Below are 26,637 nucleotides of genomic sequence, written 5' to 3' on the forward strand. Positions count from 1 at the left end.
AGGGACCACTCACCTTCTCATCTTTCTTCAAAGAATCTTGACATTAGTTGTGTATCTCAAAATCTAGTGAAAGGAAGATCAGTCACTATTTCTCTAGCACACAGCACAACAGTGCATAATTCAAGATGTCCTGGTAAGCCAGTGGTTTCAGTTTTTTCTGTGCCATGACTAATAGAAACAAGGCGAATTTCCAGTGTTCCTATTTTCTATTCACTTGTGAAGAAATGATCTGTTAACCCACTGGTTGAATACCCATTACAGTCAGGTTAAAAAGTTTAGGGACACAATCAAATATTGTTTTAGTCTCCTGACAGAGATGAATTTTAGCTTTGGTAAAAGACACAGTGCTAACTGGATGCAATACAATATCAGGAATTTACTGTATTAAATCCTCACTACATTGAAATCAGTGGCAAACCACCCTTCAATGACCATAATCTATCTAATAATTTCAGTATTTCATTATTTCTCTGATTCAAGAAAGTAAAAAAACCCCAATATTTCAGAGCAGATGGTACTAACCAATTTCTGACACTCCTGAGATTTCTGCTTGCCATTCTTGCTCATCAAAGTGCTCTCACGTTTATTTTGTCTGTCACGAAGAACCTGCCAGGGACTAAAGGATCTCAGCAGCACCTGGTGAGTTTAGTGGTAAAAAGCATTTTGGGCTCAGTGTTAGAAGGAAACAATCCCCACACACTCCCTGAAGAGTGGGAATGCTGCCTCTTCTAACCAGGGCTTCTAAAGAACAGGGATCTGCTAACACAGATGTCTCTGTGCCCATCTTCCCTTTTTTCTCCCATCCTATGATCCTCAATGATTGTGCAGACCATTCAAGTAGTCCATCATTAGATGCTAACATAGGTTGGGGTGACTGCTGAACTTCCATATCCTGCATGACTAACTTTTTTCCCCCTCCCCTCTTCCCACATCACACCACTAATGCCTGCTCTGGGTGGAGCAAGGGCAAAAATAAACTGGTTTTGATTCATATAACAGTTGTAGAGATAAAATCAGGAGACAAAACCATCATCACAGTATAATGGATGTAAAGCAAACAGGTTTCCTGAAAATTTTATGATTTATAATGAATAATAAAACATTCAAGCACTCAAATAAATATGTCCTTCTTAAATGCAATAGTTTTTAATTTTTGGTACAAGAGACTGAGATCCCAATCTGCCTATATACAAACAGCACAGAATTACAAAAAGAAAGTTTATCTAAGTCAAATTTCTTAATTTTTATTAAATTCATAAACTGCAGGAAAAATCACAAGTTTCTAAGTACAAATAAAAACAAATCAGCTAAAATAAAATGGTTGTCAAGTTAAAACCCACTTTCCATAATTTTCCCTTCCTTGCTATTGCCCACAGTATCTGAACTCCTAGAAGTGCTTTAGAAATTCACTTTATCTTACCAATAGGATAGTAAACTGTAAGTTTACTATTTAAAAAAGCAAACTGCTTAGGCACAAGGTGGCAGAAGACATAAGCACAAATATCAACCATGCTTTCCTTAATTTTTCAGTAGAAAGCCAGGTGTGCTACAGGCCTGCATGGCATTGAATTCAGAATGTCAGAGCTTATTCAGTGAAATAAGGGCTTTTTTTTTTTTTCCCTGTGTGTGTTAACAGTTTGTTGTGTCTTTTTTCTCCCATAAAACAGAGAGAATCTGTTTAAGTCAGTGGTATACTTTACTGTTCAGTGCCAGTGCTCTGGCTAGAAGAGTGGCAAAAGTGACAAAATAGGTTCCAGCACCAGAGAATGCAAAGTAGAGAAGCTGTAGTGCGAAAAAGACTGGTTCATACTTGTGTTGTCAGTGTAATTAATAGTCTGGCGACCACCTGCTAAGACAGCATGACAAGCAGTCACATGCTATTTGAAGATATCAGCTGGGCCAGGTCATCAGCTGCTCTCCCAACAGAGCAGTGACCAAGGTGAACAACTAACGTCTGCTGCTCTTCCAACTACACCTAAAGGAACTGTCAAACAGAAAGTTAAATCATAACAAAATTAACACAAGTATTGTTCCATATTCCAGATTCTACCTTTTACCCATCACTTGATACTTGCCATTCTAATAACAGGTGCAGTTCCACTGTCATTCATAAATACAAAATTTTATTTGCACTTCATTAGTTTAGAAAGACCACAATGTTTTTCAATACCACAACATTCAGGACACACCAAGTTATTCAAATATGCATCTACTGATTTACCACAGCTAAACTAAACAGTGCATTTAATAAAAGATATACCAAAGATATAATTCACAAGTTCATTATCAGACAAAATCCTAACACAGTATTTGCTTGATGGGAATAATTTCCACCATTAGGAAAGAAAATAATTTTACCTTAGGTTCCCTTCCCCCATCCCTACAGATGTCCAGACAAAAATACACATATATATTCCTTAACACAGGAAAATGTATCATCTTATTTTTTTTTTTTTAATCAAGAATTTGTCTAGGACAGCAGCATTGCTTTTTTATACCTTCTTTTAGAACTTGATATATCTCCATTCCTTTATTGAAACTTAATGATTCTTGTAACCAAATTTATGTTTATGCAAAAAATTATATATGCTTTTTCAAAGTGCAATCTTAGATCTGCACCAGATGTGATGTCTTAGTACATAAAGAAAGGGTGCAGCATTAAACAAAATAAATAAAAGACTGCCAAAAATTAAACTTAGCTTTTCAATAAATCCAGTCAGCAGAGGATGCTACAGCCAAAAATGTTTTCACTACATTAAAAGGAAACATAGTGCTGATTATGGAAGCTTTGTACATAAAGTCCTCTGTTTTTAAAAAATTTGTCTTTAAAATAGTTAGCAAAGCACCATATACTTATCTTCATACCAGAAGAGCTTCTGCCTGCCTGTTTATAATAACAAAGAACTATTACAACATTTATGTCAAGAATAGGTATAGATTTAACTTCTCCTCCTCCTCAACTGGATGTGTGGCAAACCCCCACCAACTGTACAGTATTTATAACACTGGGGCAATGAATGAAACATCATTGTGAGGGAGAGGGGTAATAATTAAATGTTATAGTTGAATCCTACATAGGATCGCATATTTGCATATTTACAAGTTAGTGTGTAGCTCTGACTCGAATAACAAAGTGCAACGAGAAACTGCCAAATGATTGTAGTGCAGAGTAGTACAGATATTTTCTTTACCCTCCTGCTCATATTTTTCATTCTGGAGGAAGGAACAAGTCAACAGCAACGGACATGTGGCCTTGGAGGAGGCAGTTCTGGTGGGATTTCTGGCTCTGGTTGCAGGGACAGGATACTGTTGGACAACTCATTTCTTATAACATCCAGTGGCATCTTAAAGAAAAGAAAAATCACTTGTAACAGTCATCTGCATAGAAAGAACTCATTTCAAGAGTTCACTGACAGCTAAAGCCTCAATTCTGGGGTCTTTTGTGTCTTATTAATGAAATGCAGTAGTCAGCAGCCTGTGAACTGCATCATGCCCACTACGCATTATTCAAAAATTTCACCTGACAATCTGTACTTGCTCTCTGTCCTCCAAGTATGTGCAGTCATTATTTAAACATTGACCATTTGTGTGACCAGAGGAATACTACCACCTGAGTATTTTACCTTTTTCAGAATGTCATCAACAAGTTTTAGAAATATTTCATCCACATTAAAATTATCCTTGGCACTTGCTTCACAGAACCGCATCCCAGTTATTTGCTGTGCAAACTGATGGGAGAGAAAATAAAATAACTCCATGAAGATATGTGCAAACAGCCACAGACAGCAAGTATATTTGCCTCATAAAACCTTAAAAAAACCCCAAACACACAACTTTCCCCAAATCTGTGACAGAGGTCTAATTCAATAAATAATCTAGAATCTGCATGGTACAGCAAATATTGCAACATATACCTAATTTTTGCTTAAAATACATTTATTGGAAAAGTGCTCTACATTTTTCCAGACTTAATTCATGTATTCAGTTGACACGTATTGCTGCAGACTGCCAAAAAGGAAGAACTTCTCAGAACAGCTAGTCTCAACTTTATTATTCAAAATGTAGAAAAGGGAAGTACAGATGCAAGAATCAGTTCCAAAATTACTTGAAAAGTTTGTAATAAGCCTTCACTTCCAAATGTTTGTGTATGCCCATACTGACATCATTCTGGTCAAGATGGTGCTGAGTATCACACTAAAACAAACATACTCTCTTGGCAGTTTCCTTAACACTTCTGGGGTTGCAAGAGAAAAAAGGAACATGAAAACAGAGGTGAGCCAAGTAATCAACCAGGGCTGTTGCCTGTCCAAAAACAGTACTGAGAAGCAAACATCTGAAAGAAGGCCCACAAAGATTTCATGAGTAGAGATCTCCATTTGTTCTTCAAGTCTTCACTATGTCCCCCAAAAAGGAGTATCCCCTACACTACTGGTACAGTGTAAGCCAACTTGTAGCTTACTCTTTCTTTAGACCTAAAATGCACTACTCCAACAGGAACACTTATAACTGCATAATATATACAAATGAGCACCACATGGATTTTGAGACCACCACCACTCTCAATATGCTCCCTTACGTGCAACAGTCCAAACAAGAGTAGCCATGGACCACCAGCAGCAATGTCACAACAGCTTTGCCTCTAAACCTGTCCTTACCTTCTCTCCCTGCTGCCGAGTAATCTCTCGATCAACTTCACAGTCCAGTTTATTTCCAACTAATAGAAGCTCTGCATCTTCTGAAGCATACTGCAATTAGAACATTTCTAATTAACTAAGATTTTGTAATGCAAACACAACACAAAAAAGGGCAATTCCACTACTAAATAAGGAACCATACTGACACAGTTTATAGGTAAGTGTTCTTCCCAAACATTATTTCAAAAAATCCCAATTTTTAAATTCCATTTTTAAAACATGACTTGAGAACTAGCTGCTCTAGTTTATCTAAGAATGAACACAATGACCTTATTTCACAGACAGGAAACAAACACCACCCCCACCCCCCCCCACCACCCACAAAGGTAAGTGAGCAACATTAGAGATTTTCACTGACACTTCTAACTGGGACAATTCTAGTTCAAGAAAGCAGGAATGGACAACCATTTTGCAACAAAAACACATCAATATTAAATTCTGGCTAAAAGTAATCAATGAAAATTAGCTGACAGTAGTTTATTAATCCTAAACTGATGCTATAAATTTATTTGAGGGGAAATAAAAAAAAATCCTTGTTAAAAAAAAAAAGCACATGAAAAGAAAATACTTAAGGCATACCTTATCAATCATTTTCATCCATTTTGGTAAATCATCAAATGTTTCCTTCTTGGTGATATCATACACCAAAATAATTCCCTTGGCACTTCTGTAATAAGCTGAGGTAATGCTGTTGAATCTCTCCTGACCTGCTGTGTCCCTAAGAAGCAGCAGCAAACAGTGGCACAAATATTTCACCAATTTGCAAAGTACAGAGTAACTTTGTTTACATTTTAATAATAACACTCCCACATTCATTAGAGACACTACATTTCCTTCCATATGTGTGAATTTAAGGAAAAAAAAAAGGAGGAACAGTACATTCAATCATAAAAAGTTTTCATATTAAAACTATTTATCCCATACTAACTTCACCAAGAAAGGCCACCAAACATTTCTACATCTGAGTGAAGCTATCCAGTGAAAATGTACCAGGAGATAAAGCCGGTTTTGTGTTATTGGGGTTTGTTGTTTGTTTTGTGGACTTTTGGTTTGGTTCTTTAACAGCCCTGAAAAATTGAAAAAATAAATGGATACATGCTTATTAAACACAGCCAACTATAAAATAAGCAATGTACTAATCAATATAATTTGAGCTTTCAGATTCTTTTTTGATCAACCATAGCACTTCAGCCACAGTTCTAGAACTACTACAAAACCTACTGGCACAGAAGTGAACGATAAGAGTGAGAAGACACTAAGTGATACAACTTTTGCACTAGATATGTGGCTTTCCAGCTTGCATCTACTTATCTGAGGTGTGCAAGTAACATTTTTGTGCTCACTGTCAGCACTGTAGGCATTTCAGACAGGCTGCATTCACATTGGAGACAGATTTCCAGCAATGACACTAAGTCACCCATACTAGCTATGGCTTCTGTTCCAAAGTAGACGAGACAGAAGAGTTATTTTTTACTGAACCATGAAAACTTTTGAACTGCTTTTAATCACATCATCAAGCCTGCCTAGGGAAGATTTTTTGGCAGTTATACTAAAAAAATAGCTGGTGCATATCCTAAGTCTTAAAATGTGACTGGCATCTCAACTGGAAAGTAAGTTATATGGTGTTCCAAAGTGATCAAGCATTTGCTGCTTGAGTTCAGCCCCCAAAGTCAATTGATAATTTTGAAATTTCACTGTTAGAACAAATTAAAAGATGGATCACAATTAAGAGTGGAGGGAGGAAAACTGTGTGCATGTATGTTGGGACTCAAAACTTCAAAATTAATCCTCTTCAACAGTCACATTTTAGACAAAAGGAGGAGGAGAATGAGCTTGGGAATGAGATTAACAATGGAGACCTGAAACACTTGTTACCAAAAAAAAAAAAAAAGTCATGTCCACAAAATGCCACATTGATTGTCCTAAAGTTTTAATCCTTTTAAGGTTCTATCCACAACAAGCAGTAGAATAGACTACCACAAGCCTATCTTACTCTGCACAAAATCTTTAGGAATTTCAAGCAAGTTTCAAAGTGAAGTATTTAACTTGCCCCTGAAATTGCCACAAGTGTACTTGATAGCAACAAATATTTGCTAGTGATTTTAAAAAGTAAAGCAGTGTCCACTAGAAAAAGATTTGGAACTTCTGCTTCATAGCTTGCGGGAAAATAATGACTTATACTTCACTGCAAGCCAAGGACGCAGCAACAAGGGCCAGAAAAGAGCAAATTCCTACTACATCCATTTTTGTTTTATTTTTATTCAAACCCCACTCTCAGAACTTAAGAATTATATTCATATAAACCTCTGGCACCCTACAGAAAATGAAAATAGGTAGCCTGTTTCAATAAAGTCAAACACCAGTAGTATTGCAGACCAGTTTTAGATAGTTAATTGGTTGTTTTCTTAATACTAATGAGGCATTTTTTGTAAGGCAATACAAGTTCTGGCAGCTGATATTATATATATATAATATTATTCAGAGCAAGTAACTCTACATTCTTTTTCATTACTTCTTATGGTCAGATTCATTCTTTGGAAGGTCCTTTGGATGTTCAGTCTTAAAAATTTAATAATTTTAGTATGAACCGTTGATTTTCCACATATGGATAACATTGCTCTAGTGCTTATGAACAGAACTCTCAGAATTATGACCTTGCAGACCAGCCCCTGTCATGTGTTGCTAACCCAGCCTACTGATGAGGTCTACTAGGGATGGGAGTTCCATCATTCTGAGCACAAATAACTACACGGTAGGTGGAAGGGCACATCTCATGTGGGAGAATATACCAATTCTATCTTTGTTCAGAGTAATAGGAAAAGTTGCTTTTTGGTTTTGTTTGTCAGTTTGTTTTGCTGGCAGTCTTTTCCCTCTTTTCTGTGTCCTTAGTGTTACACAGAAATAAAGAGGATATTTCAGAGTCACCTGTCTGCACCTTCAGATGAGTGCTAAGGACCTGTAGTAACTCCATCACAGGGTACCAGATCACGGAGTACATAAATTATAAAAACAGAGGAGAAACAAATGTTCACTAATGTTCAACCACCCTCCCTGAAGGCAGTCATCAGTGGATAAGTAGGCCATGAAGAGAACTATGCAACAGCACACAACTCTCCCACTCCAGCTGTCTCCAGCCCCCCATTTCCCCAGCTCTGCTGAGTACTCTGTCTCCAAGTCCACCTGGTACTATCAACTTCTCCTCTCTCCACAACACTCTCAGGCTCTTTAAAAGTTTATAGCATTCCTAGGCAGCTGCACCCTGCGCTCCTGTTTGTGTAGGTCCTTCACCCAAATGTCACACAACCTGTGGTTTGGCTTGCTGACTGTTTGGGAAACACCACATGCTGTGGCCAGTTTAGAACACCCGTGGACAGTCTGGCTGCTGACTACTTATAATAAATGGCCAGATGACCACTGACTGACACTCGAGTCATGCCAATTACAGTGGATCATGGCTGACTTTCTTTGCCTTGACTCTCCCACACTTCACCTCTCCTGCAGCAGGTGGAAATGAAAGCAGTCAGCAGGTTTCTAATTGTGAGCATGATATTCTAACACTTATTTCATTTGAGAAGTGGAAGAAAAATAGCTCAATTTGTTGTCTCTAACCTTACCCTTATGTTGTACTAGTCTTCAAACTGTAAGGTGAAAGCTGGAAAACTATTTCTGCAATAAGTAAGTTTAAAATGCAACCCCAGGCTACCTAAGTAAACTGCAGTTTGAGTATCAAGTTGATCTTCAGCATGGAAAATCTTGTTTTCTACCAGGTGCTGTCATATTTTTCATGAAAATGTGCAGCAAATTTATCCAATGTTGAGGAAAAAAATTACAACCCCTAATGCAGAGCTAACATTAAAAGCACATCCTACTTCAAATGCTTTCTTCTAATGTGCAGGGCTGGAGTAATTATTCTTGCTATACTATTTTCTTGCTGCACTCCTGCAGCTGGAGTATTTTAGTATGAATAGCTATTGAAGCACTAGTGGAAAGCTGGAAGAAGAGATGACCACTGTTTAACTGGGCTAACAGTACATAGCTTCATGACTTTCAGAAGTGATACTAAGTGCTACTAGTTCTTTATTTGCTCTGGTCAGAATCAACACAATAGAAGAAGTCAGTTCAATTTAATTCCAATTAAATTAAACTCGAGAAGTTCAAATAAGAAGTTACTACAACTTAAATAATGACATGGCATAACTGAAAAACCTCATCAGATTACTTTTTTTAATGCTAAAAGCAGTTTTCTAAATGAAAAGCATTGGTCTTTCTAATTTGTAATCAGAAACATACAGTGTATGACTCCTCAACCAGCTATAATGTGCAATTAGAGAATCCAACTGCTTGATCGTTTTTACTTCCCAAACAGAAACTAGACATTGCTCCAAAACTACAAACACACATTACAACAAACAAAAGCAAATTAAAAAATCACACAAAGGCCATTTTCAAGTGTTGACTTGTCATGTTCTATGGCAGACTGCATAAAACACAATACAAATACAGTTAATTAAAATATCTTTGGATAATTTCTCTTTTATATAAATGTTCTCTGTGTCTATCTAAACCAGCTGAAACAAACACATGGACAGACTCAAAACTGTCTCTGGCTCTCTAGTTAAATTAACTTTTTATGAGTGGTGGTGTAAAGCAGTAATAGGAGTGAAAATATTTTGAAATTACCTAAAAACTTAACACTAATTTAACACTTTCACATGCTCTATATAATTCTATGGAACCTACAGGCAATATTTTCAAAAATGCTTTAAAGTATTTTTAGAGGCTAGTTCTACCTGTGAGACAGTTTTTTTTTCCTCCCCTAAACCACAAATATATTTAAGATTTTTTATTATATAAATAATTTATTTCAGAGGTACTGAACCAAAGAAACTACATTCTTACATATTCTAGAACTGGGACTTTCCAAGACAACTGTCTCTCAGGAAACAGAGCAGGCTGAATGTGAATTTTTTATGAGAATGCACCGGTTTAAAACACCTTCAGAAAAAAAACAAGCTTGTTTTGTTCCCAGGTTGCTGGCTACCTTGAGCATTACGCCCCCTGAGGTATTGGAGAGCTCCCTTGGAGACACAGTGACAAACTGGGCACAGTGGCAGGGCAGCAGGGCAGGGCAGCACTGCTTCCCACAGCCAGGTCCTTCCCTTCAGAGGGGAAGTTGCTGACTGCTGTGTCTGTGACTGCCCAGATTACTCAGGTGAGAGGGCACAGTTCCTGTCCTGCTTCAAAGCATCAGAGAGGGCTTCCTATTATTTAATCCAGTTTTCCAGCTTTGAAGAAGCACTGATTCACAGATGCTTTGATTTACCTGGACACTCGCAATATCCAGCAGTTCTGGTTACTCTACCTCATGACTTGAGCTGCATGCAGGTATTACTTCTTACAGGACACAGGAGCTTTTGTCAGCCCAGGACTGCATGGCAGAAGCTGATTTACCACATCCTACAACTTTTGGCAACACAAGGGGCACTATTAGGTGTTCCAGGTGGCACAGAAAAGGTGGATACTACTCTGTGTCTTCAGTGAAGCACTATCATTGCATAATCTAAGGTGCAGAAGGATGTTTCCTGACTGGAAGTCAGGGAAATAGGGAAAGCAGGGACTAGATAGGAAGCTAGAGGCAAGAGCAGATACCTCTGTGATCCTCAGGGCACAGATCCCCATTATTGAAGGAACACAGGAGATAAGTCTTTTTGTATTCTACTCTCCTAACAGCAGCAGGTGTGAAAGCTGCTTTCAAAAGGATGTCTTGCACACCTGATTGCTTGAAATATTCAGCACTGTACTATTCTAATGTATCTTTTGATAAACTCAAGTAGAGTTTTGTGGAAAACACTCTGCTGATAGTGGTCAGGGGAGAGACAGGTCAAGTGACCATAAAAATACCAAAGTAAACTTTTTAAAAACCATTCTTGTTTGACTCTAGAAGTAGAATCTTTGGATTGCTAAAAAAATAAGTAAAATTTCATGCTTTGAAATGTAACTTTAGTAATTTTAAGAAAAGAGGTAAGTGTAAACTTCAGAAATTATCTGTTCACTGAACAAAACAGGTCTTTTTGTAGTAAAGTTACCACAATCAATGTATATAACACTACCAAGGAAGTATGAGGCAGCCTAAATTCTGTCACTGTGTAGGCATGAAAGGAGGCTGACTTATGATCAGCCATGCAATTGAAGTCTGCATTTCTAAACCTCCAAGTGTTTGACTTGGTAAATTGCTTTCCTCTTGAATCCAACAACTGGAGGTACAATAAGGAGCTGAGGCAGCTGGGGTTGTTTAGCCTGGAGGAGGCCCAAGGGGAGACCTTGTCACTCTCTACAACTCCCAGAAAGGTGGCTGCAGCCAGGTGGGGGTCGGCCTCTTCTCCCAAGTAACAGGGGACAGAACAAGAGAAAACAGCCTCAAGTTCCACTAGGGGAGATTTAGATTGGCTACTAGGAAAAAAAATCTCTTTACCAAAAGGATTGCCAAGCACTGGAACAGGCTGCCCAGGGCAACCCGAACAGATATGCAGACATGACCCTTGGGGCCAGGGTTTAGTGGTGGACTTAGCAGCACTGGGTTAATGGTTGGATTCACTGATCTTAAGGGTCTTTTTAAACCTAAATTATTCTGTGGTAGTAAGAGTTTATATATGTAGGCCAAATAACAAGCACAACAGAATTCAGAATTAATTAGCAAAAGTTGTGCTTATCTAACTGCTTTTCTAAAAAAAAAAAAATGGAAGCATGCCAAGGCAGTTTTAAAGATTAAGTATAAGAACAACATTTTAACAGCTACGGTTGGAGAGAAAGTGATACTTAGGAGCAGGATGTCATGTTTATGGATTTGATCATATTTTGAAGTATTATCTCTTAATATTGTGTTTTCCTTGCCATTTTAGTAAGGCTTCCCATAGGGGTAATTATCACATCTTAGCAGCCTATCAGCTTTGAATTCAATTTTTAACATTTCCTATATCCTACTAGCATATTCTCAATATGTGGAAAATAATGGTTTAAACATCTCTTTTCCAAAAAAACTTCACTCCTGTAAAATATTTATTCAACACGAGAATTTTTTGTTATAGGCTTAGCACATTTCATAGTAAGAATGCATATTAGGCGTACATTAGCATCTCCACATCAGAATTTTTTGTTACCTCTGTCAGCTCCAGCAGACCCTGGCTAACAATTGCTGGCTCAACTGCCAGTCTTGTGGTCATAGGTTTCCAAACATGGACAGATGAATGAAGACATGCCACTAACATTCAAGTATTAGGTGATGGATGAGACCAAAGATGAAGCAGCAGTTAACTCAGAGGGAAGCAAGACAGACACATGGTGTGACAGACAGAATTGATGGTGACCTGCCAAGAGGAGTTAGTAAACTGAATTCACTGCATCCATGTAGTTAAGAATGAAAAACTACCAGAATATCCCAAAAGTGTAATAAAAAATATTTAGAGCTTTTTCCCCCCCTCTATGGATTGTTAAGAAGCTTTAACAGTTTAACTACAATGCCAATTATGCATCACACACTGTTAAGAAACCAAAGCTAAGCTTCTACATAGCAGTATATAAGATTAATGTATAGAACATAGCTGGTTTATTCTCTCATAATTACGTTTATGTATTGTACTACTCTGCAAAAGAAAGGAGTGTTTAGCTCAATAATTTCTAAACAATAAAAACTGTATCAATCACCAACATGGAGAACCATTACCAAAAATCAAGTAACCTACTCCAGAAAGGTAGAGTTTAGCTCTTTGACACTGAGCTTTCTGTAGCAGGACATCAGTACCAGTTAAGGTATAATCTTATTTGCATGGGATTGCTTTATTTTTCCACGCTGTTTAGAGTGGATATGATTTACTTAAGTCTTGAATGCCCTCCACTTTGAAGTTATTTAAAAACAGTGTTAAAGAAACAGCACTGCCTATACCAAATTTTAGAAAAAGTTTAGAAAATACTTTACAGTTGCTTTATAATTGCTGCTACAATGAAGGTCAGTTTTAATCAGTCCAGAAAAATAAAGAAAACAAAATATACTTTCCCTAGTGTCTATTTAACACAGTCCACTTTTGTTGTTTGTAGAACTCCTATTTCTTGTGTAGGTGATATCATTCTTCCAGGAAAAGGGGCTCAAGGCCTCTGTGATGCATTAATATTTCAGTAATTACATTCATGCCCTACTTCTAACTTTATCTCTCCTTCTCCTCCTTTACCCTCACAAAAATCGAAGATCTATTTGGTTTTGTTTAAGTCTTGTGGGAATGGAGGAGAGAAGTAATAGGGTAAGAGCTAAACCAGCTTATAACAGTTAATAGTAGTATTAGACAAGCATATTAATTCATGCTAGAACATAAAAATTAAAACATACTGCTGGTTGCATGTTTGTTTTACTTACCAGATTTGTAATCTAATTTTCTTTCCTCTTAGCTCTACTGTTTTGATTTTAAAATCAACACCTATAAATAAAATACAGTAAACAGAAAAGGAGGAATAAGAAGCAAAAGTAATGAGGGTGTAATTATTAATTTTCGATACTTTTTTTTTTTTTTTAGATCAACTTTTAACAGTCTGAACAAGCAGAAGGGTTTGCACCACTATGGTCAACTCAGGAACATCATGGGGACTTGACAACCACTATACAGCCTGTAAGCCATCCAATTTGGTAGCATCACAACATAAACCTTCCACTTTGTGCAAAATTTCCAGCAGCAGGTAAACCCAACACAACAGTAAAACAACAGGCACAGTATGATTCTCTCCTATTCACCTTGACTGTCAAGGACAAGCCTGCTCTACTTCCAACTGGCACAGATGCCCCAGAGGCATGGAGCAGAACCAATCCCTCCGCATCAATTTTGCTGTTTGTGAAGCAGGAACTACACAGATCTGGCTCCCAGGATGGATGCTTAGCATCTGTAAAGTGCTGTAGTAGAGTGCTGGAATTGAGGTTGGTTTATGAAGAAGTTTGTCAAGACTGGCATTGTTAAGTCCTGCGAATATTTATTAACAAACTTCTTACATTCAAAGAGGTTATTTGATTTTTAAAATTTTGTTTTATACCTGTATGGTACTTTTATTCATTGTCTCAAAACCCCAGTCAAATTTTGAATGCATGCTAAATATCAAAGATAGAAACATGATGACTTTGTTATACAGAAAGATTTAACTTCTATTAAAAAAATAATGCTGGCCAGCAACACATAAGACATATTGTGGTCAATAATAAGGTCGACAATACCTAGACACAACAGATTACCACCTTAACTACAAAAATGTGTCAGGAATAAACGTCTTGGAATATCATAGATTTGCAGATTGTGAACCTGTTCATTTTAGGATACATTTGTATGAAGATTTTTGCTTCAGTTCTTCCTTCTACACATCATCTCTCCTAACAGAGCTAAATTAAAAAGGGAGAAATAGAAAGACATGAGAACATGCTTCAGACCTGTACACTTAAAACTCACACAGAAGTGTAGAAGCATAATGTGTTGGAAACACTTCTGCTATTTCACATGCAATTGTAAACTAAGAACAAGGATGAAACTTAAGAGGAAAAATGGGTTTTATTTTCTCTAACAAAAATGACACATTTTCCCAAAGACTACCCATGGTAAAAGCTGAGTGTCCCTGCTGATATTAAGAATTGAGACTGAATTTAAACTTTGACAGAAGGGACTGAACTTGACCATTGTGTCCATATTTTTAGTTTGCAAATCAGGTGGGCATTGTTCACCCAGAATAAATAAATGGAAGTATCACTGACCTTCATTCTCCTGAACAAATATCCCCGCTAACAGCTTGCATATTGCATATGATAAAAGTAATAGTCATCACACCATGACATTTTCCCTCGTTCTCCATGTCCTTAATAGTGTCTAGCACACTTAATCACCAATTCTTGGAGAGATATTCAGGACATATGATGCCTGTACTTACAAACATGTATCTCTGTCAAACCTCAGGAGGTAATGTGTTAAACTGATTTGTACTAAACAGTCTAAAACTTTATTGGCAATTTTCAAGTATTCATATGCATATTGACAAAGATATTAAAATGATTAAAATTTCAAAGAATTTATTAATCCTAACTTCAAGAAATCTTTTTGCACACTTCTGAAAAGCAACTGTCTTAGTGCAAAAGCAGAAGAGAAATGATCCAGCTATGTTCTAGTATCCAAAGTGTGTGAAATGAGATTTTTTGTAATTGTATTCTAATAATATTTTTTAAAGAAACACATATCCATTTCGACTGTTATAAGACTTTTCTCTATATAAATGCATTTAAACTATAAAATGCAATTGTCTTAATAGTCGCAACTTTGTCTACGAGACAGAACTTTACTTAATTAACCATAATTGCTTGCCTCAAAGCTCTCCTGTCCTCAAAGAAGTTAGAATGTAACTGCCCAGACACCTCAATCCCAATTCCCAATCCTGTCATTCTGTCATACACAACATACTCTATGATCTGCCATTCATCTGGTGTTAAAGAAGTCTAAATTATCTCTGATCCCAAGCTGAGTATTAAAACCACAACAGGGATTTCATGTAGGTTTCAGTAACTACAAAAAGAAAATATTTTTATTTTTATGGAAGTGGTTTATACAAACCACTGCTCTCTTATAAAAACAAACAAACAAACAAAAAAAAAATGAAAAGCTTTTGCTATATTTTTAATAACTAAAATAATTAACTATGGAGAGAAAATCCAACTGTTGTAATAAACCACGTTTTCAACATGGGACTTGAAGGCACAATATATGAATAAAATGAAGCAGAAAAAAGTGTACACATTGAAGAGATGGTTTCAAAATAAATAATATATCAACAGCAGTCCTACTTTAAAGGCAGATCTTTCTACTGATCATCTGAAAGTCATACCATGAAATATTTCCCTACTGTGAAATTTTGGAAGGAATAATACAAGCAAGTAACAGTTTTGGAGAAGCAGACACAATCTTCTACAGAATTGTTTGAATCATTTAACACTTAAGTCAGACAGAGTGCCAGAACTCTGCAAAGGTTGCTCAACTACTTTTTATAATTAGTAATGCTCAGCAAGCATCAACACAATACCAGAAGCTGCATGTCTGCCAATACCAAAGGAAAAAATCTGGCAGCTTTCCTTTTGCACACAAAGAAACAAATTCCTAAGCCTGTCAGGTTTCATTAGCGTGTTTCACCATAGACTGCCAAAGCCAGTGCTTCAAGTTTACATACAAATTAGTAATTCAATTAAAACAACAACACAATAATTTGTTTTCCACTTCAATTTCAAATATTGCATTGAGTTAAGAAAAAGGTTAATGAAAGAAATTATTTAGCTTGACATATGCTAATGGAATTACCTCAATGGAAAGTTTTGCTATCCATACGATTACTATGGCATGGTTTTATATATAGTTCAATAAAACAGAAGAATCAACAATTACTGTTGACAACTACATTAAATCTGAATAACATGTCTTATACAAAGAAAGGATTAAAAAAAACTCACTTTAGCTGCTACAATACCAGCAAACTATCAGTGGTTTGCATGCTACCTAGCTTGGATTTAAAGGTCTGCTGGCCAATTTATTGTCAGTGAATAACAGAATACACACATGCCAGGAAATCTGACAAGTACATGTGCTTATGACCATACTGAAGCATGCCATTTGACAGGTCACACTGATGTAAGAGGAACCAAAAGGCTTGTTACAATCTCCCATTAAAAAGTCAGCCTTGTCTCTATGTATCAGGCTTGCATGGACAACAGGCAATCAATAATTTTCCAAAATTATTACACTCAGACAACAAGTAAATCCAAATCACCATCTCTCTTTTTTTTTTCTTTTTAATTTTATGGATTAAAATGTTATGTGTCTTGGATGTCACATTTTGACCTTCATTTTTTGCTGGAAAGGCCTTTTTCAGGAGTCCAAACAAACATCCTCCAAAAACTAATGAAAAAGGCACAAAAACACAGATCTCAGCCTCTTGTTTGGGTCTCTGATTTTGCATTTACTGAAGCATTTGAAAGTATACTGATTGAGTTTGCACTACGACTTAAATCTGCAAAGAAGCATCACCTCTCCCCACAGGCTAGATATATGTCAAATAAGGCATTAAGGACAGCAACACTAACCTGGTGTGTTTAATGTAAGGAATTGGAACATTTTATTTAATGTGCACAGTTGTTGTTAGTAGCACATGAACTTTGGATGAAAAATATACTTCATGCAAAGAACATCTATCATAACATGGGCTCAACTGAACCTATGCCTCCTCCAGGAAAAACTAAGGGCTACCAAGATACAAGGGTTTAAAGTATATTAAACACACAGCCAAACAACCTGTCTGCACTCTGTTTAAAACTAAACAGCCTTAAAAGAAAGAGAACAGAGACTCAAAACAAAAGTGCATTAATGAAGTTCTAGATAAGGGCAAGTCACTGAGGATGACATCTCTTGTCAATGAACCAAACTTGAGACTGTTTCAAAGTTGAGACTGGAATCCTACAGAAAATGAAGCCTAGCCCAGAACTGACTACAGTACATTAATTTCTCACCCCAAACAGGAACTAGAGATTACCTGCTAAAGCACAAACTGGGATACACACAACTGGGTGCAGCCTTTCTTCTTAAAGCTAAAAGTATTTGTTTAGAAATAAAATAGTAAAGAAACTTCTTACAATGCATTTTATGTTTAAATTTGCAACGTGTAATTTCCTCATAAGGGACAGAAAAAGAAAGTGGAAACAGTTTTGCTTTATGCAAACATAGTGACCTTTCAGTGGACAAGATTTCCTGGTAACAAAGTTAATGGAAGAGCTGGGAAAACAGATGCAAATAGAGCACAAAAAACCCCCTCCAACTAAAATCAATTCCAATGGATTCAATTTTCAGAGGCCTGTTAGTGATTTGCATCAAAGTAATTCAATCAGTGAAAGATAATCAGACCATGCTTAAAGAAACACAGTTTAAAAATTCAGAAGTTATATATCAATTAACCCTTAAAACAGATATATAATTTGAAGGCTATGACAGGTTATTGAATTTGGACATCTGACAGCATTATGCAGAAAAATTTTCTTACTTATCCTGCATTTGATAACTGAGGTCACATGACTTTTCAACTAACAACCATCTTTATTAGTCCTGGTTTGTAACTCAAACAATACTTACACCTATCCCCAAACTGCCAAAGTCAATGAAAAGAGCATGCCTTCTGATTTCTATGTCTTGCTTGAGGGGAGAAAGCAATCAACAACAAAAGGTACATAGGGAGGACAGGAAAAGGTTACAGAAACTGTTACCAGGAAAAAATACCCTAAACCATTTTGTCTTCTTTTAATGTAATTTTGGCTGTTTTTAAAACACACCAAAGTGAAAATGCCTCTTTCAAACTGCACATTCCAAATTAAAAAAAAAATTGAAGAAGAGACTTGGAATCATTTAGTCCTAAATCAGATATAAGTATGTCTGGGGATTATTTTAGAGGCAGGTAAAATACGTTGTCCATAGAGCTCCAAGTTTGTAATTCTAGAACGATTAACATGCAGACATTTGAGACTGCTTGCCTAAAATAAAAGTGTACCCATACCTCAACTGGCAACTGGGCTACAGACTAGAATAAAACAGATACCAATTTTCTTTTTTTTCTGTGTGATATACACAAGTGAGTAAATGTTGAAGGTGTAGCCAAATTATTTTATGGGTTTTTTTGAGCGTCCGATATACAGCTTCTAAACATTTCAGACACTTGGTGCTTCCCAATTCAGTGAGAAATGAGGAAATTAACATTTCTTTACATTCTTGTGGACAGTAAAATCATAAGACCCTCCAGAAAACCTAGGTTTTTGATGCTATTTAAGACACTAAGTTCAAAGCTCGTACCAAAATGCTGTCAAACAGAATGAGGTGGAAGAGGAAATTGGAAGGAATAAGCCTCTCTGTGGCTTCATGAACAAGACTTCTTTTCAAATTTCTGATTATAAATCAGAAAAACACACTAAGCTACTGGTCAACAACTACTTGACCTGAAGGGAAAACTGAATGGAGAAAGAAAGGTTATTTCATGAGCAACAACATTGATTTTTAGAAGGCAGTACCTATAAGCATTTTGTTTTGGGTATCAAGTTTCCCTCTCCTTAGAATATCAGCAGAAATAAGTAGTAAAAGTGTTGCTAACCAACTTGCAGAAGTCCTTGAGAATCATATGGCCCTATTTTCTTTTTTTTTTTCTTTGCTATGACACGCTCAGCTGTTCACAGCAGAGACTGAGTCTGACAGCTGCATTCCACTCTCCTGCAAACCTAACTTCCCATTTGACACCATTCAAGTGGCCTCTTCACTCTGCCTGTTGTTTTATTTGCGCATTCTCATATATGTCCTGACTAGGGACTACAAGGCTCTCTGACAGTCCTCTAGTGTTGATATAACCCAGTGCCTGAATATTTCTATCAGCTGAAGTTAACAAATGAAAAAAAAACAAAGTTGAAATTTACTCTTTCTTGTAATTTCTTGTTAATTAAAATCCCAATACGTCCACAAAACCCTATTCCTAAACCCTAATAATTTATATTATCTACCTTTTCGTGTTTGAAATTACAATTTTTCTCACTTAAGAAGATTCAAATGATTATGCATAGCAAACCATTGCTGGCTATACCAAACACTGTAAAATACACTTAGTTGACATATCTGGGGCAAACAATGACTGGCCAGGTGTTTTCACTTGCTGGAGTCTCTATGTTGTCCATTACAAGTGACTACACTGCTCCAAAAGGTAAGAGGCATCTCCCAGGGCACAGGCTTCTGTCATAATTTGCACCTCCAAAGACAAACAACAAGGTTCATACATGCCCCCTAATTATCTTAAGGTTTTGTGTAAGACAAAACTGTTTTTCTCTTCAAGTTTCCAGCCTCCTGCTCCTCTCTGTTTATAGTTAGGCAAGAAACTGCAGCACACCATTAATAATGTACCAGTATGGCTTATTTACACTATTCTGCACTAGTCAAAAAGCCAACACATAAAACCAGATGTATTAACACCCTGGATACGCAAAAGTAAGAACAGTTAATTCTCTCAGAATTACTTATCCCTCATCAAAACTTCTTTCCTTTTAACAGTGGAAGAAATTGCTCACATTAAAAGCTATTTCTTGATTAAAGCAAGAACATCTTACTGTTACTATGTCATGATATGGTAAACTAAGAAAGATCTATTTCTACTCTTTCTCCCTTTCCCCACACCAAGTAAGCTTTCAGGGCAATCTTACTGAATGGGGAGGAAAAGCTTTAAAGAAAAATTAAAATTAATTATACTTGTCAGAGAGCCCATAGTGTATTAAAGAAATACATAAACACAATAGATACAAGTGTATCAAAGAAAGGAATGCTTAGTTGACTCACAAATTTCTGAAAATTTTATACAGATTGTTCTTCATCTCAGATTGCATCAAATTACAAAATTTATTTTTAAGCCATAGTTTTGATTTACTGAAAACAAAAATCAAATTATTAGTAAAACACGTACTATATTTACAGTGGCTGTGAGAATACTGATTAGATAACTAAAAAGATTGAAGAGTAGTAATTTAAAAGGCAGCTCTGAAAAATTATACTTTAAAAGTAAGTAGTCTGATACTTTTAAGTGAAAATCATTATGTTATATGACATGCTTATGGGAATGAAACCAAACATTTATGTTGCTAGCCCACATTTTTAAGGATAAAGAGAATGAAGACAGGTTTGAATTGTGACAGAAGCCCCAAACATATGTATAAGTACGTATAAAAAGGTACATATGTATATACTTGTATACCATACACAAATGCCTATATATTAAAGACAGAAGTTGCCTTACCTAAGAGCATTCTGATAGAAGATAAAGCTATTGTTTATTTGATAGACTCTAGGAATTTTGCATGGACATGGGCATTTTAAAAATAAATAATAAAATAACACTTGTAGCGAAAACCTATGGACCTCCATAAATCTCAGGAGTTTCTGACTTCCACACCATTTCACATGAAGGTGAAACAAGGTCAAAGAGCATTTCTTTGAAGTCAAAGGAATCTTGCATTTACATGCCACTGATCTGGATCCCTCAGGCTACAATTAGCCCAGAACAGATCATAGGTCACTAAATTCCCATCCTGATCCACAACAAACCTTCCCCATTACAAACTTCACTATCATTTTGCTTGTAAACGAGGATGGAAGGAAGCTTTACTACGAGTGACACTTTGTTTTCCTATGAACAGCTGCTAAAACAGCCAGCAATGCATAAGGCACATAAACTGCACGGGCATTATCAAGGCCAAGGCCTCTTTCCTGGGATGGTTTTGGACCTGGTAGAAAAGAGCTGAAAGATAAGATGAGGTCTCAAGAGACTTTACATACTGAGGCAGCATGTAAAAGAAAAGCTGAGGAGCTCAACTTGATTTGAGGAACCGGGACAATCAGCACCCTAAGAGGTGAGTCAGTGCAGGCCGTCATGTTTGGGAGAGCAGGAACCTCAGGTTCAGAGAATAAAACCCAGAGAGAAGTGTAATGTCTGCAGAAAAATTAGATCAACAGGAAGTACTGCTGAGTACAGGAATTCTGTAGATCTGTCATGGAAGAAAAACAGCAGGGAGATGGAGTGAAGTAAAAATTGGTGAATTAGGTAGGACATATAACCTCGAGACTGAGCAGTAGCTGGACGGACACTGGGAAGAGAACAGAGGTCACTGAACATTTAATAAAGGGACTCTGGTGAAAAAGATGTTGAGAAAATACCATTTAAAAAAAATAAATTTAACACCACAACTATGGAGATCTGAATTACGATGTATTTCTTTCAGGATAAGAACTAGTTGAGGTGTGATAAGGGGGTGGATGAATCAGAAGGAAACACTGTTTCTTCATCCCCATGCTTGAATTTTTTACAAAAGTGGCAGTGAGTATTTATCCACTATCCTTGGAAAGATCACTCTTCTTCACACCATATTTGGTGCACATTTTTTTAAATTGTCAAGTCTGGAAAACCTACAAGTGATAGCTTTGGAATCTGCTTCTGAGTGAATAATGCAGGCAACAAATAATAAATGGAGACCAAATTTTACTTTAAAAGAAAAAGTGTACATTTGTACTTGTTGACAAAGCTAATATGATCCCAGTATTAGCCCTGATCAAGTTATTATTCCATTATGGAAAGACAGTGGATTTAACACTGGCATGGAGAAATTTTACATTTTTCAAAAATCAGTAAATATTTGAGCATATTGGGTAGTCTCAGTGCTATGTAAATAGCAAATTTAAAGAGAGACAATATTCCATGCAACTAATTTTATGCCCAAAATAAATACATCAAAAGAATTTTAGATCAACAGCACACTGTGTGCTGTTATGAATAATGTGCTGAATTCTGCCAAGCTATTTTTGAACACTTTCAAAGAAGTTCTGTATCTGAGCTGAGACTGAAGACATGTTGATGTGTTTTCATTACAGAACTTTTTTTTACCTATCTGGCAATGTCTTCTTAAATTAGCATTTAAATACTGTATCTTTCTTAATTGAATCCACACCTTCCCTTTTCTGCAGAAATGCTCCACTTTTCAATAACACGGCACTATTATCAGCACTTGGGGACCAGAGACAGAAAATGTCTTTGGACATTTGCAATTCTGCCACTGCTGAAGGAAGTCCTCTGAGTAGCCTCTGCTTTCATACAAAAGCTTAAGGTAGTAAATATTCTTTTTGTCTTATACAGCCACAGGTTTTAGTATAAAAACATGAAAGTAAGGTTGAGACTATTAATGTCAAGGTAAGGAAGTAAATACATACTCTAGCATTCCATTTTAAATACAGCTTTGCTAATATAAGGTACATACAACAACATGTAGCTTTTTGGTTGGTTACATGGCCTTTTCAAATTTAATCTCAAGGTATATTTACTTTATGTAACTGGATCAGTTACAGCATTTTCACTGATGTTTCAAAACATTCTCCACTTGCAAATTCTTGAAAACCACGGCAGCTAAGTGATGGCAAAGCAAGAGCTTTGTGATTTCAACAGTGTATGAGAGGCTGAACTCAGGTTGTTTTGGAGTGTCGGTTATTTTCAATCTATATGAAATGTAAATAGCAGAGGTTACTTTTTCTTTATAGCGCAAAAAAAATCTAGAGAACAAGCTGACTGTGAAAAGCTCTTTCATACAGCAGTCAAAAGATCTGGGGGAATCTCAACAGCTCTCAAGTTTAGTCTGAGGACCTTGAAAGAATGGCATTACTATCAAGTCCTTCTACATGTATTTTGGCACAAGTTGATTTCCCTATGCTGCTTTATGTTGGCACATTTTGTACAACAAACATTACGTAACCTTCTGTCTAGCAGCATATCACTACTTATTTCCTGTTTCTTCCCTAAAATAACGAAGCTTCTCTGCTTAAATCACTGTCTCAGTTATTTAGGAAATCAGTTTTGTTCAAAAGGCACCAGCCTGGAAGTCTGGACCAGTGTCTAGACCAACCCCCCTCACTTCCCAAGATTCACAGCAGGAAACTAACCCCAGTTACAGAGAGCAGCCCAGGCTTGACAGCACCCTTAATGTGGGTCAGCGTGAGGAAGATGCAGGAGAATTAAAATCAATGTCCAGACTTGGAGAATTTATGAAGAATACATTCCTCTATTAACTATACTTCAGTTGTACCATAAATTCAATTAATCTGTTTATCTAGGCAAGCCATCTACATTTCTTCATTACAACACATCCCTTGAGGATTAATGCCTCTGAAACCGTCTAACTTCTACAAGGTTAAGTTGCCAACTTCAAAAAATTTATCAACATAACAGTGCTAATCTGTACTACCAGATCTGGATTCATAACCTAGGAAAGAATTAAGTAACTGGCAAAACACACATTAAAACAGAAGTATGAGTAACTGTGCATCATTTTGTTATAGGAAGATAATTCTGGATAGTAATCACTCAACTTCTAAAAGGCAATACAACCACTTTTCATCAGATGCTATAAATTCCCCCGCGTTCCAAGCTACAATTAAGCTAAGCATACATATTTTCCAGTGACACAGACTTTAACAATCACCTTGCTGCAATACTCAAGAGTTCAACTCAAGGATAGGACTCTAATAACAACACAGACTAACTAGCTTGTTTTCCTCCCTTTACACACTTGTGTATTAAAAGACAGCAGGCGTTAAATTACCTCTGAGACTCGCACAGATGACTAAACCATGAATAAGGCAGCACACTACAGAACTAGGAGCTTGCTCGCTAGTTAGTTGTATAAAGAGTCAAACACGCAGCGTTATCAAGAAACAAAACATTAACCTCGGATCTAACATCACCGGGGTGCTCTTCACGAAGCCATAGCAGCCACCTGGAGTTAATCTGACTGCGGTCTGGAAGAGCAGTTGAATAATACATTGGAAGAGTACACAAAATGCACACTGCAACTTTTCAACTACTGAAATATTTCTGTCTCCTTACACGCAACATCTAAGACTTATGCACAAAAAACCTGCTTTACCAACCATGCCTAATTTTTTAACTGTTTGCTAAACGTTAGCGAGGCTGAAACAGGACAGCCAGCAGCTTCACAGTACTCGCAAAGGTAACTAGGACATCCACGATCTTTCCAAGAAGCGCTGCTGAAGTCCGGCACCAATCAATCCCCCTGAGCTTCCCACGGCCGAGGAACCCACCCGGGAAGACCCAACCCCGCAGTCCTGGGCGGGAAGGGGACGGGGACCACGGCGCGCCCCGGAGTGGGAAAGGTCTGGGAGGGAATGCCTGGCAGGCGGGGAGCGGGCCCGCACTCGGAGAGAGGGGGGACAGGGGCCGGGGAAGGGCGGCCGCCGCACCGAGCCCCGCGTTCCCACGGCCGGGCCCTGCGAGAAGCGCCCCCTCCCCCGGGACGGGACGGGACGGGACGCGCTCCCTTACCCACGGTGGACTTGCAGGCCTCGCAGAAGGTGTCGTCGGTGAATCGCTCCATGAGGCTGGTCTTGCCCACCCCCCGCGACCCGATAATGATCACCTGCAGCTTGAAGTCGGCCGGGCGCGGCGGCTGCTTCCTGCGGCGGGACTGTCCCCCCGAGAGCGCCGGCGACCCCGCCGCCGAGCCCGCCCCGAGGTCCAGCCCGCCGCCCCCCGCCCTGCGCTGCGGCAGCCCCGAGCCCGGCTCCATCAGCGATGCATGCGGCAGCGCCGCGCTCCCTCCCCGCCCTCCCCGCCACCGGCGCCGACCACTGCGAGGCACGGGGAGGAGGGGGCAGCGAGGACGAGACGCGGCCGCCGCCCGGCCCTGCCCGAGGGGAACGGGAACAGCCACAGGAACGGGAACTGCGCCGCCGCCGCCGGGAGCGGCGCGCCCAGGCCCGGGCCCGCCCGCGCAGCGCCCTCTGCTGCGCCGGAGCCGCGGCCGGGCCGCGCCGCAGAGCTGGGGGCGGGAGCGCCCGCCTGGCCCGCCCGGCCTGCCCTGGCCCGGCCTGCCCTGCCCCGGCCTGGCCCCGCCCGGCCCGGCCTTGCCGCTGGACGCCCCGACAGCGGTGTGAGCAGTGTTGCCCAGGGGACTCAGCCTTTCCCCGGCCGCCTGCCGGAGTGGCCCGTGGTGCGCTCCGGCGCTGCAGAGTCACATCTTGCTTCGAGCTCCCAGTGAGAGCTGCCTCTACCTCTGGCCGGGTCTCCATCCTCGTTTGAGGGATTGGAGCGTTACTCCTACGAGGAAAGGTTGAAGGAGTTGCGCTTGTTTAGCCTCAAGTAGAGACAACTAAGAGTGTGTATATAAATATCTAGGAAGGGGTCCCAAGAAAATCAGGCGTTTCTCCGTGGTGCCGAGAAATAGGACAAGAGGCAGCGGGGGAAGAGAGTGCACAGAAAGTTCCATCGGAACATGAGGAAGAACTTTTTCACTGTGCAGTCCAGTGCACTGGAACAGGTGTCCCAGAGGGATGTGGAGCCTCCCTCACCGGGGATAATCAAGAGCCCTCTGGACGCAATTCTGTGTACTGTGCTTTGGGATGACCCTGATTGAGCAGGGAGGTGGGGCCAGATGACCCACTGTGGACCTTCCCTACAAGACCTGTTCTGTAATTCTTGATTTTCTGATTGCCTAATTTTGTCTGATTTAAATTTACCTTCAGGTAGTCAAGCAGACCTCAGCCCTGGGTGGACTCTGTGTGTAGTAGCACTCACAAGGGTCTGGTGTCATCCAGGGATGGACTTCACTGTCAGATTTCTGAACCTGGTACCCAGTTGCTCCTGGGCACTGACCTTTTTATAGCAACCACCTGTGCCAGCTCGGTCAAATTCCAAGTGAAGGAAAATATGGGTATAGAGGTAGTGTAATAAGTCATATGAGGGAAAAATGATTGGGATGGCTATTGCTCATTGTAGTTTTTGAAGAAATTCCTATCTCTCCAACTCTGAGGACCTAGAGTTCAGAGTATATGGATTTTTCAGACACAGCTAGCAGCAAAGGGCACAGAATCATAGAATGGCCTGGGTTGGAAGGGACCTTCAAGATACATCTAATTCCAATCACACTGCTATGGGCAGGGACAACTTCTGCTAGACCAAGTTGCTCAGAGCTCCATCTAACTTGGCTTCCAGCACTTTCTGGACTGAGGCAACCACAGCTTCTCTTCCAGACATAGGAGGGATTCATGGTATTAAGAGAATCTGAAATCCACATGTAGGATAAAGTAATATGAACATGAGAAGCATGGACAGCCAAAGCTGGTGGAGATGTGAGAACAATCAGTCCTGTTTTCTAGATTCTTACTACCATTTGTAAACTAAGAAAATTTGTCAAGGGAAATTGGGGGTACATTTAGGAAACCACTGCTATACAGGAACTGCTTTTTCAACAGCTAATTTTCTTGACCAAGTGAGGCTATTTGATAGTGAGGCCAAGTTTCCAAGAACAACAAACAAACAA

At 38.6% G+C, this 26,637-nt stretch overlaps 1 protein-coding gene across 1 annotated transcript; it reads right to left on the reverse strand.

Annotated features, from left to right (window-relative positions):
- Window positions 1–1,124: 1,124 nt before the first annotated feature.
- Window positions 1,125–25,034, reverse strand: RAB12 (RAB12, member RAS oncogene family). The gene is made up of 6 exons (XM_015619033.3): window positions 24,642–25,034; window positions 13,099–13,159; window positions 5,274–5,412; window positions 4,656–4,745; window positions 3,624–3,728; window positions 1,125–3,344 (listed from the first exon to the last, which is right to left on the reverse strand). The coding sequence occupies exons 1-6, from the start codon at window positions 24,883–24,885 to the stop codon at window positions 3,231–3,233; spliced, it is 753 nt and encodes a 250-aa protein (XP_015474519.1). The 5' UTR covers window positions 24,886–25,034; the 3' UTR covers window positions 1,125–3,230.
- Between the last annotated feature and the right edge of the window lie 1,603 nt (window positions 25,035–26,637).

This window comes from Parus major, chromosome 2 (assembly GCF_001522545.3).
Source record: "Parus major isolate Abel chromosome 2, Parus_major1.1, whole genome shotgun sequence".
Lineage (NCBI taxonomy): Eukaryota > Metazoa > Chordata > Aves > Passeriformes > Paridae > Parus > Parus major.

Coding starts and splice junctions, on each gene's coding strand:
- RAB12 (XM_015619033.3), bottom strand. CDS start 24,885: ATGGAGCCGGGCTCGGGGCTGCCGCAGCGCAGGGCGGGGGGCGGCGGG. Junction 13,160..24,641: donor GGCCTGCAAGTCCACCGTGG/GTAAGGGAGCGC, acceptor TTTTATTTATAG/GTGTTGATTTTAAAATCAAA. Junction 5,413..13,098: donor AAAATTAGATTACAAATCTG/GTAAGTAAAACA, acceptor GCTGCTTCTTAG/GGACACAGCAGGTCAGGAGA.